Consider the following 16727-nt stretch of genomic DNA (forward strand, 5'->3'; position numbering starts at 1 on the left):
CCCCGCGGACTGCGCAGGCTCCACGGCCCAGCCTCCAGGCCGGCGCGGAGGGCTTTTCTTCTGGCCGAGCTGGAAACTCTCAGTTTCCATCATCCTTCCTGCCGCATTCTCCCTTTCTGCCCCCAGGGCGGAGAACTGGTTCCCTCCAGACTGTCAAAAGATAACTTTCAAAAAATTAAAGCATGACTCTCATCCACATCTGCAGTGCACACAGTCAAATGGTTGAAGTACTCCGGGACGACACAACCGCAACCTCAGGTTCACCTGCCACCTACCACCCTTCTACGAGTCAGCGCATAACTTCACTGAACCCGGACCAAAAGCAGTTGTCAAAAAGAATTGCTTCGTAAAGAAAATCTTGCTTCGTTCAGGGTTCGGTAGGCAGGCTTTGGTAGACAGGACCGTGGGTCTCCGAGCGGGCTCCCGGCATCTTTTGGTTTAATTCTTACGTTTTGGATAAGTTTTCCTAACACATCGCCCTCCGGCTTTCCCCTTGCATGTCTTGCTGTTCGTCCTTCTGCATGTCTTTGAAGTTTCACTCCATCTCACTGTAGCGTCCATTTCCGTGCCTTCTTTCCCGTCTCTTCCCTGAGTTTCAGGAACTGCAGCTGTTGCCTCTGGACCATCCTCCTCTTCGTCCTCGCCTTTCGCTCCGCCGCCCCTCCCGACCCCTCTCCTGCTGCTCTAAGAGGAACTCTGTCTCGCGTGCTCCCCCCGCCCACGGTGACTGCAGCTTTCTCGGGACGCCCGCCCCCAGCCCCCGGGTTACCCTGGAGACTGCTGCTCTACCCGGTTGCCACGGAGACATCAAGGCCCGCCCACTGTCCTCAAACACAAAGGAACGTCTCGCGCGCGAGCTCGCACCCGCCGAGAGCCGCAAACTACCCTTCCCGGAACCGACCGGCCGAGCCTCGCGCCAGCGTGCGCTTCGAGGCCGCGAAGGGGGCGCGCGCGGACGGCGGGTTGCGGTGGAGAGGAGGGGGCGGGAGACCCGGCGGGCTGCCGAGGAGAGCGGCGATTGGTGCAGAAGGCCGCTAATCCCGGGAAGCCCCTAGAGACTCCAGAGAGGCGTACGGGGGGCATGCGCAGTCGAGAAGGCGGCGCCGCCGGCCGTTCGGGCGCGAGAACCTTGCGCATGTAGACCCGGGCGCCTGAAGCCTAGGTGCGGAGCGTGGAAGAGGTGGACGAGAGTGACCGGGTCGTGGCAACAACCGCTGCGCCCGGGAGTGGGGGAAGCGGTGAGGGGAACGGAACCGACGGGGGAGGGGCGGGGAGCGGAACGCGCGGAGCCTGCTGGAAAACGTAGTCCGGCCGGAGAGGACCGGCTGGCGAGCGCGCATGCTCAGGGCTGCTCGGGCGCCGGGGTGAGGGCGCGGGCCTCGCAGCCGGACGGCCCGGGCGACTGTTGCAGACGTGGCGGCTCCGCTGCTCAGCTGGCCTGGGAGCGCGGGGCAGGGACCTGGGCGCTCCCTGCAGATAGACCCGGTGAGGACGCGCGGAGCCGTCGGTCACCGCACGTTGCCACGGCGACGGGCTCTGCGAGGCTCACCGCCAGTTGCCGTAGTACCCCACGACCTGCCGTATCCCGCGAAAACGGAAGTTGCCCACCGAGGCTTCTGGGAAACGTAGTTTCAGGACCTTCACCGGGTCTGGCCTATTTAGGGGTGGTCCAACTTTTTCTCAGGGTTCCAGGTTGGCTTGAGACCTTGAGGAGCAGAGACTTGATCCACGGGGTCAGGCGACCCCCAAAATCGATTCCACCCACCGAGATGACACCCCCTTAATTCAGGTTCCTCCACAAAACCCCTGTCATACCCACAGTTGCAGAAACAGCAGCATGGGCACAGGTTATTCCCATTTGCAGATGATGAAATTGAGGCTCACGGAGTCACAGCGACCTGATGAGGTTATGCAGCAAATGGCCTTGCAAAAGCTCGGACCTAATTTGTGAGTCCCGGGCCATTCTCTCTAGGACTTTGCAGGCCCCATCTGAATTAGGGAGCTGAGGCCTGAACCACCTGGAGAAGATGATTGGGAAGATGATGATGGGGTATTTTGTGGTGTGATGTTGGGCTCAGACGATGGTGCTGAGCTACACAGGTGACCTTGCATAGTGGAAGTGGGAGACCAAGAGGAGCAAGGCTTCCCTGTGGGACCAACCTGGGTGAGTGGCCTTAATGGGGCCAGAGTGAGGGGCTGGATCTGAGGGAGACTGGTTGGGAGAAGGATGGTGCAGTGCTGGTCTGGAGATGGGTGTTGGGAGGCAGCATAAACACCATCCACCTGGCTGCAGGAAGGCTGCAAAGGGCAAGATGAGGTGTAGGATGAGGGCAGGGTCTCGAGAGAAATGCCTTCAAGGCCCAAGAAACAGCCTTAGTTCAGCATAGGGGTCTACTGGAGACTCCCCAAAGGATGGGCTGGTGAGGAGTTCAGGAGCACAGTGGATCAGACAGCCTCTCAGTCTCTCTGACCTGTCTCTCTGTGCCTTTCACTTGGGGCAGTCTCAGGCTCAATCAGCAGCAGACAGTAGGCACTTGATACATGTTTGCTGCTACTGTCTGTCCTTATCCTAACAGCCTCATCCCATTCTTCCACAGGGGTGGACACTGGCCTCGAAACCAGGCCCTGTCCTCCCAATGAGGCCGGCTGCACTGGGCTCCCCAGGTCCTGCACCCCTGGAGGACGAGGGGCCTGTTATGGTGAAGTTGGAGGACTCTGAAGAGGAGGGCGAGACTGCCCCATGGGATCCTGGCCCTGAGGCTGCACGCCTGCGCTTCCGACACTTCCGCTACCAGGAGGTGGCGGGTCCCCGTGAGGCCCTGGTCCGGCTGCGTGAGCTGTGCCGCCAGTGGCTGCAGCCTGAAGCACACTCCAAGGAACAGATGCTGGAGCTACTGGTGCTGGAGCAGTTCCTGGGTGCACTGCCCCCCGAGATCCAGGCCTGTGTGCGGGGCCAGCAGCCAGGCAGCCCCGAGGAGGCTGCAGCCCTAGTTGAGAGTCTGTGCTGGGAATCCAGTGGCCCCCGGAGATGGGTGAGTCTGTGACCCTGGGTTGGGGCTCAGGGCTGGGAACACCATCCAGATCTGGCTGTGCCTCCCACTGTTGGTGCCATACTCAGCCAGACAGTCCCCTCAAGGTGCTGAAGGGGCCACCAGCAGCAAAGACCCTGTGCTGAGATTGCCTGCAGCTGGCTGAGTCCCAGTGTCAGCCCTTATCAGCCCATTTCTGGAGTCACGTGGACATGGGAAGGGCTGTGGGGTGGGGGACCAGACCATTGGAAAGTCTATCATGGCCAGGTGGCCATGGGTGTCAGCAGCTCAGTGGGGGTGTGACTGCAGGTCGCCCCCTGGCCTCCTGCTCAGGCCCTGGGGGAAATGAGCATTTGCCAGACCCTGCGGGTACCACAATGGGGTGGGTACCCATTAACTCCCTGTGTCCAGCCCCACTCTGTGTGGGGGCCCCTGATGGCAGGGCACCTCCCCAGGTCACAGTCCAGGTACAGGGCCAGGAGGTATTATCTGAGAAGATGGAGCCCTCCAGCTTCCAGCCCCCACCTCGAACTGAGCTACCAACTCCAGAGTCTGGGCCTGAGATGCCCCTTGGGACCATGCAGGAGTCACCTCTTCATGTGAAAGAAGAACCTGGGGTCACAGAAGAACCAGGTGAGGGCAGGTGGCTGAGTTGAATCCAAACCCAGACTTGAGTGGCAAGGCCTGGTCAGATGGACCACAGGGGCCTGGCTTGAGTAGCTGAAGCCCACTGGGCTATGCTCCTGCCAGACAGAACAACTTCCACATGCCAGTGGGTGCTGACTGAGGCCCTTCCTCCACTTACCAACCCTGACTGTCATGGCCAGGTTTCCCTAATGTGGGGTACCTACTGGGGTTTATGTGGGATTCAATCCCGAGAGAGAATTACTGGAGAGACACAAGTGGGTGGCTGGGTAGGAGAGAGCTGGCAGGAGTACAGGTGGGTGCCTCTGAGGGGGGACTCCACCAGTGCTGGGGAGAGTTTGGCCCTCATCCCACTCAACGCCCATGCATAGTGCCCAGATTCCCCACCATTCCTGTGATGGAGCCTATGCAGGACTCACCCTCATCTGCTATCCTACCCAGAATTCTGCCAGGGCAAAGGGGGAGACCTGGGCCTGCCCTGCCCACCTCCAGCCTACACTATGGTCTTCTGGTCTACCTCCTCACCCCTAAGCGAGGCCCTCAAAGCTTCTCACCAACTGCCCTTCCCAGTGGGAACCTGCACCCCAATCTTCCCTCTGCCACCAAACTGCCTTAGGGCACTCCTGGCCCCTCCACAGCCCTCTCCCATAGGCTGGGCAGGCTGATGCCCATGTCTTCTTTACTCCCACCCCTACCCCCTACCCTGACCTGGCAAACAACTGAGGAAGGCAGCAGGGCTGGGGACACATCCTTGGGCCATCTGACCACACCTTCCTCCCCAGGGCTCCTGGAGTCAGATCCTCACACAGCCACCCAGGAGGACATACCTGCCCTCCTGCCAGAGGAGGCCCCGGTGAGCCACGGTGGGTAGAGGGTGGTCAGGTCCCTGTATGGCATGGACAAGCAGTGACCGCTGTGTTGTTTCAGGGCTGTGGGACAGCACTGGATCAGGTCTCTCCCTGCAGCGAGGCTGGGCCAGGGGGGCCCTCATGGAGGGAGCACCCAGGGGCCTTGTGGCAGGAGGAAGCTGGGTGCATCTTCTCCCCGGGTGAGTGAGTCGAGGCACAGTGAGGGGTGGGCCACCAAGCAAGCCCCAACCCTGCTCGTGAACAGGCACCTTGCCAACCCCCCCCCCCCCCCCGTCTCCTGGTTCTGCCCAGGAGGCCCTCTCTTTCCAGCATCACTAGGCTCTCCAGCATTCCCTAGGCCACTCCCTGTAGTGTTCAGACCACTCCAGCTTCTCCCATCCTCAAAACCCAACTCCTTCGAATGGCCCCTCCATCTTTCCATCACAGTGAAACCTCCTGAGAATAGAGTCTGCATTCCCCATGCCCACATTCTCTGTGTCCCAGGAACCTGGATGAACCCCAGGCTCTGGGTTTGCAACCAACTGACCAGGAAGCAAGCAGGGAAGGCCAGGGTCAGGCAAGAACAGAGCAGGTCAGAAAGCAGGGCAGGTGGGTAGGAGCAGCCTTGACACTGGGTCGGGGTCAGGCAAGGACAGAGCAGGTCAGAAAGCAGGGCAGGTGGGCAGGAGCAGCCTTGACACTGGGTCGGGGTCAGGCAAGGACAGAGCAGGTCAGAAAGCAGGGCAGGTGGGCAGGAGTAGCCTTGGCACTGGGTCGGGGTCAGGCAAGGACAGAGCAGGTCAGAAAGCAGGGCAGGTGGGCAGGAGCAGCCTTGGCACTGGGTCGGGGTCGGGCAAGGGCCCATCCCAGCCACCCAGGTCTCCCAGCTCACCCTCCCATGTCTGTGGCCAGCTGTCACCCAGTCTAGCCCTGCCCTCCCCCCCTTTCCTTGGATCTGGGGACTCTTTCTTGGCCTACTCCCTCATTTTGGTGGAGCTTCCTGTGAATTGAGTTATCAGTTCAATCCTAAACCTTCTTAATAATTTTGCTGGTGCCCCCTTTCAACCTGAAATTCCTATCTGTCCATTCTGGGACACTGCTTAGAATTATTTGTTGGATTTCTTCTATGTTGCTCTGTTCTGTTTTCTCTTTTTGGAACATCTATTATTTGGCTGTTGGCCTCTGAGATGGGTCCTCTATCCCAGTTTCCCAGCTGCTAAAACATAGCACACAACAGGAGTTTACTGACTCACCATTCAGAGGCCAGAAAGCTCGCTTCCTCCCCAGGTCAGGAGCCTTCTGGCTGGTTGGCAGTCCTTGGGTTCCTTGGCTTTCCCACCGCGTGATGATGTCTTCTTCACCTTCTGGGTTCCCTTGACTTCTCACATCTGCTCCTCCTCATGGCTTCCTCTCCATAAATCCAGTAGTAGGATTAAGGTCCAGCCTCATTCATTTGGGCCACACCTTACTGAAAATAACATCTTCAAAAGGTCCTATTTACAATGAGTTCACACCCACAGGAAAGGATTAAGAACATTTTTTCTGGGGTATATAATTTAACCTACCACACCTCAAATGCCTTTTTCACTCCAATTTTATATCCCTTTGTCTTTTGCTCTACTTTCTGGGAAATTTCCTCAATTTTATCTTCCACAGCTGTTGAAATTTTAATTTCTGCTAGGAAAATTTTAGTTGCCAAGAGTGTGTTTTCACTCCATGAGCATTTATTTTTATAGTAGCTTCCTCTTCTGTTGGTTGTAATGTAATTTCTCCTTTCTCTGAAGGTAATTTTTTCAGGTTTCTTCTCCCAGCGTGGTCTATATTCTCTCCAAGTTGTTTGCCTGTGTTTAAGAGATTGGGACAAAGTCTGGTTGATAGCTCTGAATAGATGGACAAGGGACTTATCAGCTGTGACAATAAACCAGGAGTGGGAGGGATGTGGAGTTCACCCCAAGGCCATCTACCTGTCTACTTGGTAACATAAGCAGGCACAGCCGGTGGAGTATAGGTGTGCAACTGCTGAGGGATCCTTAGGGCGATCTGACATGGCCATGCTCCACTCTGGAAATCTTCAGGTCCTTCCTCCTGGATGGGTCCAGATCCCCAGGGAAAGCACTTCCAGCCTCCTGCCATCCTGAGAGCTGAGTGGAGAGAGGGTAGTGTCTCAGCATCTGGGCTGACTCTTCACTTAACCCTCCTGACAGTCTCCTGCTCTTTCATCCTGGCCTCTTGTTCAAATGGGAGAGATGTAGGAATCAGGAAACCTGTACTCAGCACTCTGTGCCATCAGCAGCTGGATGTGGGCAGTGCTGCAGGCCCTTCCAACTTCTGCTTCTCAAGCCATCTCCAAGCCTACTTTATGCCCTTCCTCATGGCCCAAGATACCTGGTGCCTCCAGTGCCTGAATGTTAACAGGCTTCTTTGGGATAAAACAGGTTGATTTTATTTTTCCAGCTTTCCCCAATGCTTCTTTTCTTTCTTTCCCGGGATGGGGCAGTGCATGGGCCGGTAATCAAACCAGGGTTTCCTGCATGGCAAGTGAACATTCTACCACTGAAACCCATGCACCCCTCCCCAATGCTTTCTTACTGTTCACACATTCTCAGGTCTGCTAAATCAGTTACCATTTGCTCATCCGCCCTCCATATTAAGTGTCTGGTTTCCTTTCCTCTTCTTCCAAACTTTGTAACTTGTATGCCTTAAAAAAAAAAAAAACTTCACTGTAGTTTTTACAAAGGAGCAGATTTAGAAAGAAGTTACTTAGAAGTACCCATTTGTTGTTTTTTATCATTAAGGATTCTTACTTATTATTATTATTATTTTTTTTAAATAACGTCCTTGTTTCATGGATGTTGCCCCCTCCTTTGAGTATTTGAACACACGTTAGGGTCCTTCCCTATTAGCTCCATTTCCTCAGGTATAAATTCTCCCACTGGTTGTGTTGTTGACTGCCTGCCCTTAGCAGCTCTGGTAGTTTGTTTGCCCCAGCCCCAAGCATTGCCCTATGACAGGCTGCCATGGGGCCCATCATAACCCCACAGTGAAAGCTTGGTCTAGCCCCTCTTCCTACAGCCGAACCAAAGGCAATCACCTTACTCTTGGCCAGGTCCATGGGACCATGCTGGGGCTGGCCTCTGTGCCCAGGAAGGCCTTAGGGCTTCTTTAGATCTTGCTATACCAGCTTCTCGGTGGTTGAGCCTCACTGACCTTTCTTACCTTAATGCTGTTATTTCTGCCTGTCAGAGCAGAGTTGGTTAGGGTCCAGCAGGTGCTCCTTCTGCCCACCTCAAGTCTTGGCCTGCCTGGACTACCTGGCACCTCCTCCTCCACAAACCTGAGTGTCTCCCAGTTTACATGCCCACAGCCTCTCAGCTTTCTCCCAGCTTTGCCAGTGCCACCACCTCAGGCTCCTTGGCCAGTTCTTTCCCCTCATCCCCATTCTCTCCTCAAGCTGCAGCTCCTCTCCTAGACATACATAACTGCTGGCTCCAAATGCAGATTCCCCTTAATCACTCTGGTATCCCTGCCAGGTCTCCTGGCTCCTGCTCTGCTCCCCAGCATCCATCTTCTGAGCAGCCAGAGGGATATTTTTAATGTCTTCATCATGAGAAAAATATTTTGAATAGTTTGCCTCCCCATGTTAGAAAATTCAAAAAGTATAAGAAAGTATATAGTGGAATTCCCCTGCCCTGTCTGACCCACACAGTCCTGCTCCCCATGAAGCCAACATTATCAGCTTCTTATGTAGCCTTCCAAAAAGTTTATATGCACAGAGGAGCAAGCACATACACAGATAGATGCCTGTTCGGTTTCCATCTTAAAAACATATGTGGATCTTCGCACTTTGGCACACAGCAGTAAGTGCCTGTTTTAGCTTCCTAAGGATGCTATAACCGAGTACCACAAACTGGGCTGCTTAAAACAGAAATTTATTCTCACAGTTCTGGAGGCTAAATGTCCAAATCAGGGTCTCAACAGGGCTGCCATGCCCCCTCTGAATGTTCTGGGGAATAACCCTTCCCTGACTCTTCCTGGGTTCTGGTGGTTTCAGCCATCTTTGGCATTCCTTGGCTTGCACACATTACTCTAACCTCTACCTCCACTGTCACGTGGTATTCTCCCTGGGTGTCTGTCCCTGTGTCTTCACATGGCTTTCTTATAGGGGCATGGGTCATTGGATTTAGCTGCCCCACAAACAGCATGACCTCTTCATAACTTGATTATATCTGCAAAGGCCATATTTCCTAATAAAGCCACATTCAGAGGTACCAGGGATTACAGCTTCAACATATTCGAAGAGGAAGGGGGAACGACAAAATTTAATACCCAGTAGCACCCTCAGCCTTTGTATAGCTGTGTAGAGCCCCATTGTGTGAATACACCATTGTTTATCTGTCCAGACTCCTCTGACATTCCTTTGGGTTGCTTTCCTGAGATGTACTGAGAAGCAACATACATGGGGCATTTAGCAGATGGAGGAACACAGCTGTCAGTGAAATAACTCAGAATGAGTTGCTGGATCAAACTCTGGTACATTTTTCATTTTGATGAATTTTATCACACTGCCCTCACATGTATATCACTAGCAGCACGTGAGTGCCTGGCTCCTTGGACCAAGAGTGTTATGTTTAATTTAAGCATTAGTTACATTTCTTTTCCTGTTATCATCCTTGCCCATCTTTCTGTCAGATCATTAGCTTCTTTCTCATTAATTTGTTGTAACACTTTATTAGGAGGTTGGCCCTTTGCCTCTGGTGACTGACTTTTTCAGTTTGTCACCTGCCTTTGGACTATATTTGGGGTTTTTTGTTTGTTTTTGTTTTGTTGTGCATAAATGATTTACTCTGATGCAGTAGGATTTATCCAACTTTTCTTAGCTGGTTTGTAGGTTTCTGTCACCCACCACAGTCCCTCATTTATTTGGGAGATACTGCTCTCTCACTCTTCATGATGTAATGTCTCTGGACTTCCTTTTCTCAGGGCCCCATGTCTCATTTTCCCCTCCTGAGGCTTCCTCCCTCACCCAGCATCTAATGTCGGAGTGCTCACAGCATGGCCAGGGGCCCACCTCTCTCTGCTGACACTCACCCTGAGTTGAGGGCATGCAGGCCTGGGGCTCCATTTGTCACGTACATACCCTAGCACCTCTTTTCCATGTGCTCCCAAGCCCTAGACTCTTACAGCCTGCAGCGTGCAGGACTTCTCTGTTCTTTGAAGGCTCCATGGACATCCAAACCTCAGGGGAGAGTTGTGGGTAGCACTTGCATTCCCTGCCTCCCCTTACCTCCATGCAGTCCTGCTGGTTCCACCTCTGGCCTCCTTCAAACCTGCCCACTTCTCTGTGTTTGCCAGAAGCACTGTCATGCACCTGGGCAGATGCAAGGGCCACCTACTCCCACCTGGCTGCACAGCCCTTCCAAAAAGAGGGATTTTCACGCAGTCAGCTCTTCACTCAGAGTTGTCCCAGTCACCTCCTCAAAGAAGCCCGCAAATGGGCCCCTGCCCCAGTCACCTCTGTTTGCCTGACTGGTCAGTTTTGGTTCCCTCTGGTTTACACTGTTTCCAGGTCATGGACAGGGTCGGGTCGCAGAGTAGGGCATTCTAATAAGTGTATCCCCTTGTGCCCCACAGGGCTTGCACTCTGTATGGACGGTGATTCTGCAGGCCCAGCTGCCATGAGCCCCCACCTCCACATTCCCTGGGACCTCCGGGTGGCCGGCCTTATGGGCCAGATCCGGTCACCCTCCCGGGAAGGTGGCCTCACCCACGCACTCGGAGTCCCCAGCAACCCTGGAAGTGACCAGGGTCCCGCGGGCGAGGACCCCCGTCGGGGTATGGGCCCTGCCCTGGCCACTGCCCGCTGGCGTGCCCCCAGAGGCCGTGGTCGCGGCCGGGGACGCCCCAGTACTGGTGCCGGGGCAGTGCGGGGCGGCCACTGCGACGTGTGCGGCAAGGTCTTCAGCCAGCGTAGCAACCTGCTGCGGCACCAGAAGATCCACACGGGCGAGCGGCCGTTCGTGTGCGGCGAGTGCGGCCGCAGCTTCAGCCGCAGCTCGCATCTGCTCCGCCACCAGCTCACGCATACGGAGGAGCGACCGTTTGTGTGCGGCGACTGTGGGCAGGGTTTTGTGCGCAGCGCGCGCCTGGAGGAACACCGGCGCGTGCACACCGGTGAGCAGCCCTTCCGCTGCGCTGAGTGCGGCCAGAGCTTCCGGCAGCGCTCCAACCTGCTGCAGCACCAGCGCATCCACGGTGACCCCCCGGGCCCCGGCACCGCACCTCTGGCCACCGCTGGCGCACCCGAGCCCCCGGGGCCCTTCCCTTGCAGCGAGTGCCGTGAAAGCTTCGCGCGGCGCGCAGTGCTACTGGAGCACCAGGCGGTGCACACCGGAGACAAGTCCTTCGGCTGCGTGGAGTGCGGCGAGCGCTTTGGTCGTCGCTCTGTGCTGCTGCAGCACCGGCGCGTACACAGTGGCGAGCGGCCCTTCGCCTGCCCCGAGTGCGGCCAGAGCTTCCGGCAGCGCTCCAACCTCACACAGCACCGGCGCATCCACACGGGCGAGCGGCCCTTCGCCTGCACCGAGTGTGGCAAGGCCTTCCGCCAGCGGCCCACCCTCACGCAGCATCTGCGCGTGCACACGGGCGAGAAGCCCTTTGCCTGCCCCGAGTGCGGCCAGCGCTTCAGCCAGCGCCTCAAGCTTACACGCCACCAGCGGACGCACACCGGCGAGAAGCCATACCACTGCGGCGAGTGCGGCCTGGGTTTCACGCAGGTCTCGCGGCTCACCGAGCACCAACGCATCCACACGGGCGAGCGGCCCTTCGCCTGCCCCGAGTGCGGCCAGAGTTTCCGGCAGCATGCCAACCTCACGCAGCACCGGCGCATCCACACGGGCGAGAGGCCCTACGCGTGCCCCGAGTGTGGCAAGGCCTTCCGCCAGCGGCCCACACTCACACAGCACTTGCGCACCCACCGGCGGGAGAAGCCCTTTGCCTGCCAGGACTGCGGCCGCCGCTTCCACCAGAGCACCAAGCTCATCCAGCACCAGCGCGTCCACAGCGCGGAGTAACCAGCCCAGCGAGCGCGGTGGCCCGCCCTGTGCCCCGCAGGGGCCTCCGATCACGGAAGCAGACTACCCACCTCGCAGGGTTTGTTGTGAGGCCAACTGTTACATGGGCACAAGAGGCCGACCCAGAGTCTGGCCCCAGTAGGTGCTCAATAAACGGCCTGTGGAACTGGGATCTCCACCTGCGCGCTTCCTCTACACCCACATGGCTCTCTCCACCACGCCCACCCCAACCCCCACCCATACCCTCTGTATCCACCCACTTCATCTACACTTGCCTCCTCGCCCATCCTCCCTCTCAGGTGTCTTCAGAGGTTTAAACAAGCAAATTTCAGGTGAGGAATCGCTAAGCATTAGGTTATTAATGAGTAATTAAGAGAGTAAAAAAAGGCATGGAGGTAGGAACTGCAAGGAGCAGCTACATCTCTGGGCTGGAGGAACAAAGGAAAATACTGCAGTTTGGGAGTTCTGATTGAGTCCCCACTGAGCTGAATCTCAGGTCCCTGAGTGGGGTTGGGAGTGGGGGGCACTGATGTCTGGGGCAGGGGCCTCTGGGGTCAGGGGAGGGGCTAGGGCCCTGTATTAGTGAGGGTTCTCTAGAGAAACAACCAACAGGACAAAACTGTAAATATGAGATTTTATAAAGTGTCTCATGCAACTGTTGGGACATAAGAGTCCAAAATCTGTAGGGCAGGATGTGAGCTGGCAGCTCCAATGAAGTTCCTCAATGAATTCCCCAGGAGAGAGGCTGGCTGGCTGAAGAGAGATTCTTCTGAACTCTCATAAAAGCCTTTGGGTGATGAAGCATCACTCATCGCAGGAGACAGTTCCCTTAGGTGACTGCAGATATAATCAGCCATGGATGTAACCAACATGCTCGTGATTTTAAGTCCATGAAACATCTTCACAGCAACAGACAGGCCAGTGCTTTCTTGAACAGACAACTGGGCACCATCATCTGGCCAAGTTCACAGGTGAGCCTGACCATCAAAGACCCAACTCCTGAGGAAGAGACCTAGTCAAGGTTTTCTCTGGATGAGGGGAAAGAGCAGGTGAGGAGCTGGTTCTCAGGGGTCACGGTCCTTTTGGAGACCCAGCAGGGTCTTGGCACTTCTGACAGCTGAGAGCCCAGACTCTCACTTGGATCCACCAAAAGCATACCCAGTTTGGTTCACTGTCAACATCATGCCTGGCTCATGATGTCCTGCAACCTGTACTCCCACTCCAGCTATACTCTCCCCAGGGCTGCCTGGCCAAACTAATTTCCAGGCAAGGACCTGGACCCCACCAGTTTTTCCCAGCCAGCCAAGGTCATTTGAGGTGCAGCAGGAGTCACGAGCTGGCACATGGCAAGCCAGTGCTGGTCTGGAGGTGTGTGTGCATTTGTAAAAATTAGAAGTCATTTCCTAGATTTAAAAGCTGGGAGGTTTTACCCGGTGTTCTAGTCTGCCAAAGTAGGCAGTAGGCAACACACCAGAGATGGATTGGCTTTTAATAAAAGGGGATTTATTTCATTAAAAACGTATAGTTCTTCAGAGGAAAGGCAGCTAACTTTCATCTGAGGTTCTCTCACACAGGAAGGCACAAGGCAATCTCTGCTGGCCTTCTCTCCAGGCCTCTGGGTTCCAACAGCTTTCCTGGGGTGATTCCTTTCTGCATCTCCAAAGTCCTGGGCTGAGAGCCGTGAGTGCTGAGATGAAGTATGCTGAGCTGCTTGGGCTGTGCTGCGTTGACCTTTCTTTTAAGCATCCAGCAAATGAAATCAAAAAAATTCACTGCAGCAGGCACTACCCCTAGCTGACCGCAGATGTAATCAGCAACAGATGAGCTTCACATGCCATTGGTTCACGTCCACAGCAAGAGAACTAGCCCCCTTCACCTAGTCAAGTTGACACCTGAACCTAACCACCACACCTGGAAATCCAGATTCTTATACAATTGTCTTTAATTCCCAGAGGTTTAATTCGCTGAGGCCAGAGGTTCCTGCAGATGCCACACTAGGCCAGAACAGGGAAGGGAGGTCTGGTGCAAGCCTCAATTCACTGGTGGCAGGCTCTTCCCTTCCTGGTCCCTTGCATAGCGCCGCACAGTCTCCCAGATACTGGGAGGTATCCACTAGGAATCCATTCAGCAAAAACCTCACATGAAACAGTGGAAAGCAACTCAGGTAAATGTGGATAGATAACCGCCAGTGTGGATTCCACATCCTGCAGTCTACAAAGCTGAGATCTCTGTGACCCTCAAGGCTTTTCTCTACGCTGTTGTCTCTTCTCCCTCAGCTTCCCTTTCTGCCTCTTTGGCTAGGACCTTGACACAGTCCCCTTCCTACTTATGAGTGCTAGGAACGTGAGTCTTTCATTCTCCCACTCTGTGGGATTGAAGGCAGAATCAGAGAAGGGGTCAGTGCTCAGCAGGGTCCACCCTGAGCCCTAAACTCCAGGTCAAGGATCTCACTGGGTGGGTGTCAGGCTGGCCTCAGATTGGGGGTTTCCAGAAATCTCTTTTGGAGATCTTTGTATTCAAGAGTCAGCCAGGACAGTAGCACAGTTCTTGCCTGCCATGACGGAGACCCGCGTTCGATTCCCGGAGCCTGCCCATGCCAAAAAAAAAAAAAAAAAAAGTCACCCAGGAGTGCAGGTAGACCCTAACACTTTCAGTCACCCCAACACATATGAGGTCAGGGCCTTGGCTTCAGGGAAAGCTGACAAGCCAGGCTGGGCCAGAGGTTTTCCAGAGAGCCCAGGGGTTAGAGAAGGCATGCTCCCATTCCCCATCTGCACATCCCACCTGGTCCAGTTCCCAGCCACTGCCTGAGTCAGGACCAAGCCCACTTCCTATGGCCACTGTGTTGTCCATAAAAGCAAAGTCAGCAGAGTCCCCTGCAGGGGTTCTCCTATGTGACACGGGGGCGGGGGGGGGGTGTGTGTGTGTGATCCCTAAGCTATGTGATCACACCTACTGTCCTCTCCAACTACAAAGGGACTTTCAGGGACCCTGGGCCGGGCTCGGCAGAACAAGAGGGGTAAGGAAGCTAGCCACAGTTTGGGACACTCACACGGGCCTAGGAAGGTCACTTCAGGGCAGGCATGCATGCACAAAAGGGTACATGAACTTTATAAATCCTACATTCCTATAACATAAATTTTTTTTTTAACTCATGACTTCTAATCACAAACAAAAAGAACAAAAAAGTGCCCGTGTTTTAATCATCTTGGTGTTGTGAAGTACTTAAAAGGAAATGTGTTGATACCAGTACACAAAATGTGAAACTTCACACAGGAAAAATGGCAACAAAGAAAGGCATGGAGAAAGACACCAGGCCAAGGGCCCACACCCAGAGCCAAGAGCAGTCCATGGATCCACAAGCCACTTCTTCACCTTCTTGAAGAAACACGGGAAGCAAAGCATGAGCCCCCACTTGAGCGCGATTCTGTCCTCTCCGCCGATGACACCCTGCAAAGCCTCCGCGAAGCTAGGGGTTGAGAGCGTGGGCTCCGCTCACAACGTCAGCAGGGCCGAGGTCAAAATGGCTACTAGGTTTCACACGGCCTCAGCCATAGAAGGAACTCCCCACCCCGTTCACCCAGAGCCGGGTCGGCCAAGGGGTGAGCATGGCAGAGGTGAGGGCGGCCCTCCGAGGTGAGAGCAGCAGACGGCTTGGGGTGGACGGCAGCCGCGCTGTGAAGCGCTGGGCGCTACTTCGGCGAGGTGACGTGACCGGGCCCGGCGCGGATTTATGACCAGTCGGCGGGAGCGGCCCGTGAGCGCACGCCCGCCGCTGGCCCTCCTGGACCAAGGAACTGCGTCTCCCACAGTGCTGCTGGAGGCGGCCGCGTGCTGAGGCGCCACGGTGGGGGATGCGCCGGGCTGCCACGCTCTGACACTGCAGAGCTGAGCACCGCAGCCCGGCCACCCACCCGGGACCCAAGCCCCGCTACCATGACCGCGGGCTCGTTGCCCTAGTGACGGCTTCCTCCCGCCCCCCGAGACCACCGAGCGGTGATTGGACAGGACGCTGAGGCGCTCACGGCGCATGCCCGGAGGCGCGGAAGGCACTCCGAAGGGCTCTGCGCAGGAGCCCCGGCCCCGGCCCAGTCGGCGGGTCCCCAGCATCCACTCCGACTGGCGAGGTCTTTCCGACCATCCCTGTAAATCTCCATGGTGCTTACCACTCTCTGCCACAATAAGTATTTTGTTCGCTAGTTCTCCTCAACAAGAATCTCCAGGAGTGGGGATCTTTGAGTTTGCGATAGAACATTGAGGATGCGCGACCTCGCACTACTGGCAGCGTGCCAAGCCTCGCCCAGGCTCCGGACCGCCGCGATCACTCTGTGACCTCCGGGCACAGAAACCTCGTCTGACCCAAAACCCGCAGCGGCTCTGTACGCGTGTAAGTGGGATGGCCACACAGCGCGCGAGGCGAATCTGCCCCCACTCAAAGATGGTGGCGCCGCCTCCTGCGTGAGCCCTAAAGAGAGCCTCCGGAAGTACCCGCGACGCGTCACGGGCCCGCATGAACGGAAATACCCGAGCCCATCCGACGGAGCCCGAACCCCAAATCCCATTGCTGAGCAACGTGAGCGCGCCGAGGCGGCACGGCGGCAGCTGCGCAGGCGCAGACCACAAGCCGGTGGTGAGGCGCCTAAGCGGGCAGGCGGCGGAAATAGCCGAAGCGGCGGGGCGCCCGAGGCCGTTGCCGATCTCCGCGGCGAGTCCACTGCTGCCCCTGGAGCAGATCCGCCTCGAGGACACGTCGGCCGACAGCGCAGTCACCGCCTCCTCCTCAAATCGTAAGCCACAGCACCTCGCGGAGGGAACGAGTGAGCGAACGACCCGACCGACAGAGCCCGGCGTCCGCAGCTGGGCCTAAAGAGACCTGAGCGGGCGAGAGGGAGGGAGCGGCCGGGCGAGAGGCGGGGCTGTGCGCGGCCCGAAAACAGCCGAGTCGTCCCGAGCACCGCCGAGCGCCGCCGAGCGCGTCCGAGGAACCGGGCCAGGCCGGAGCCGGACTACGGGAGCCGAGGCGGGCCGCGCGGTGGGCGCGGAGCGGCGAGGAGGGCCAGGCGGGCGGCGGCAGCGGCGGAGGAGGAGGCCGCGGCGGCGAGTCCGAGGAGCGGCAGCGGCGCGGGTGGCGGCGG

The 16727-nt window shown here is 56.5% G+C and overlaps 1 protein-coding gene across 5 annotated transcripts; it reads left to right on the forward strand.

Moving 5' to 3' along the window:
• The first annotated feature begins 843 nt into the window (after positions 1-843).
• Positions 844-13762, forward strand: LOC143658488 (myeloid zinc finger 1-like). Of its 5 annotated transcripts, none has more exons than XM_077130509.1 (6): positions 844-1238; positions 2598-3032; positions 3485-3662; positions 4457-4527; positions 4602-4722; positions 10154-13762. In XM_077130509.1, exons 2-6 carry the CDS (start codon positions 2637-2639, stop codon positions 11590-11592), a joined length of 2205 nt encoding a protein of 734 aa, XP_076986624.1. In that variant the 5' UTR covers positions 844-1238; positions 2598-2636; the 3' UTR covers positions 11593-13762. The 5 variants fall into 5 exon arrangements, with proteins under 5 accessions (XP_076986624.1, XP_076986627.1, XP_076986626.1 ...); XM_077130512.1 differs by having other exon boundaries at positions 844-1162; XM_077130511.1 differs by lacking the exon at positions 844-1238 and adding an exon at positions 1370-1485.
• Positions 13763-16727: the final 2965 nt, after the last annotated feature.

The sequence above is a fragment of the Tamandua tetradactyla genome, chromosome 16, assembly GCF_023851605.1.
Source record: "Tamandua tetradactyla isolate mTamTet1 chromosome 16, mTamTet1.pri, whole genome shotgun sequence".
Lineage (NCBI taxonomy): Eukaryota > Metazoa > Chordata > Mammalia > Pilosa > Myrmecophagidae > Tamandua > Tamandua tetradactyla.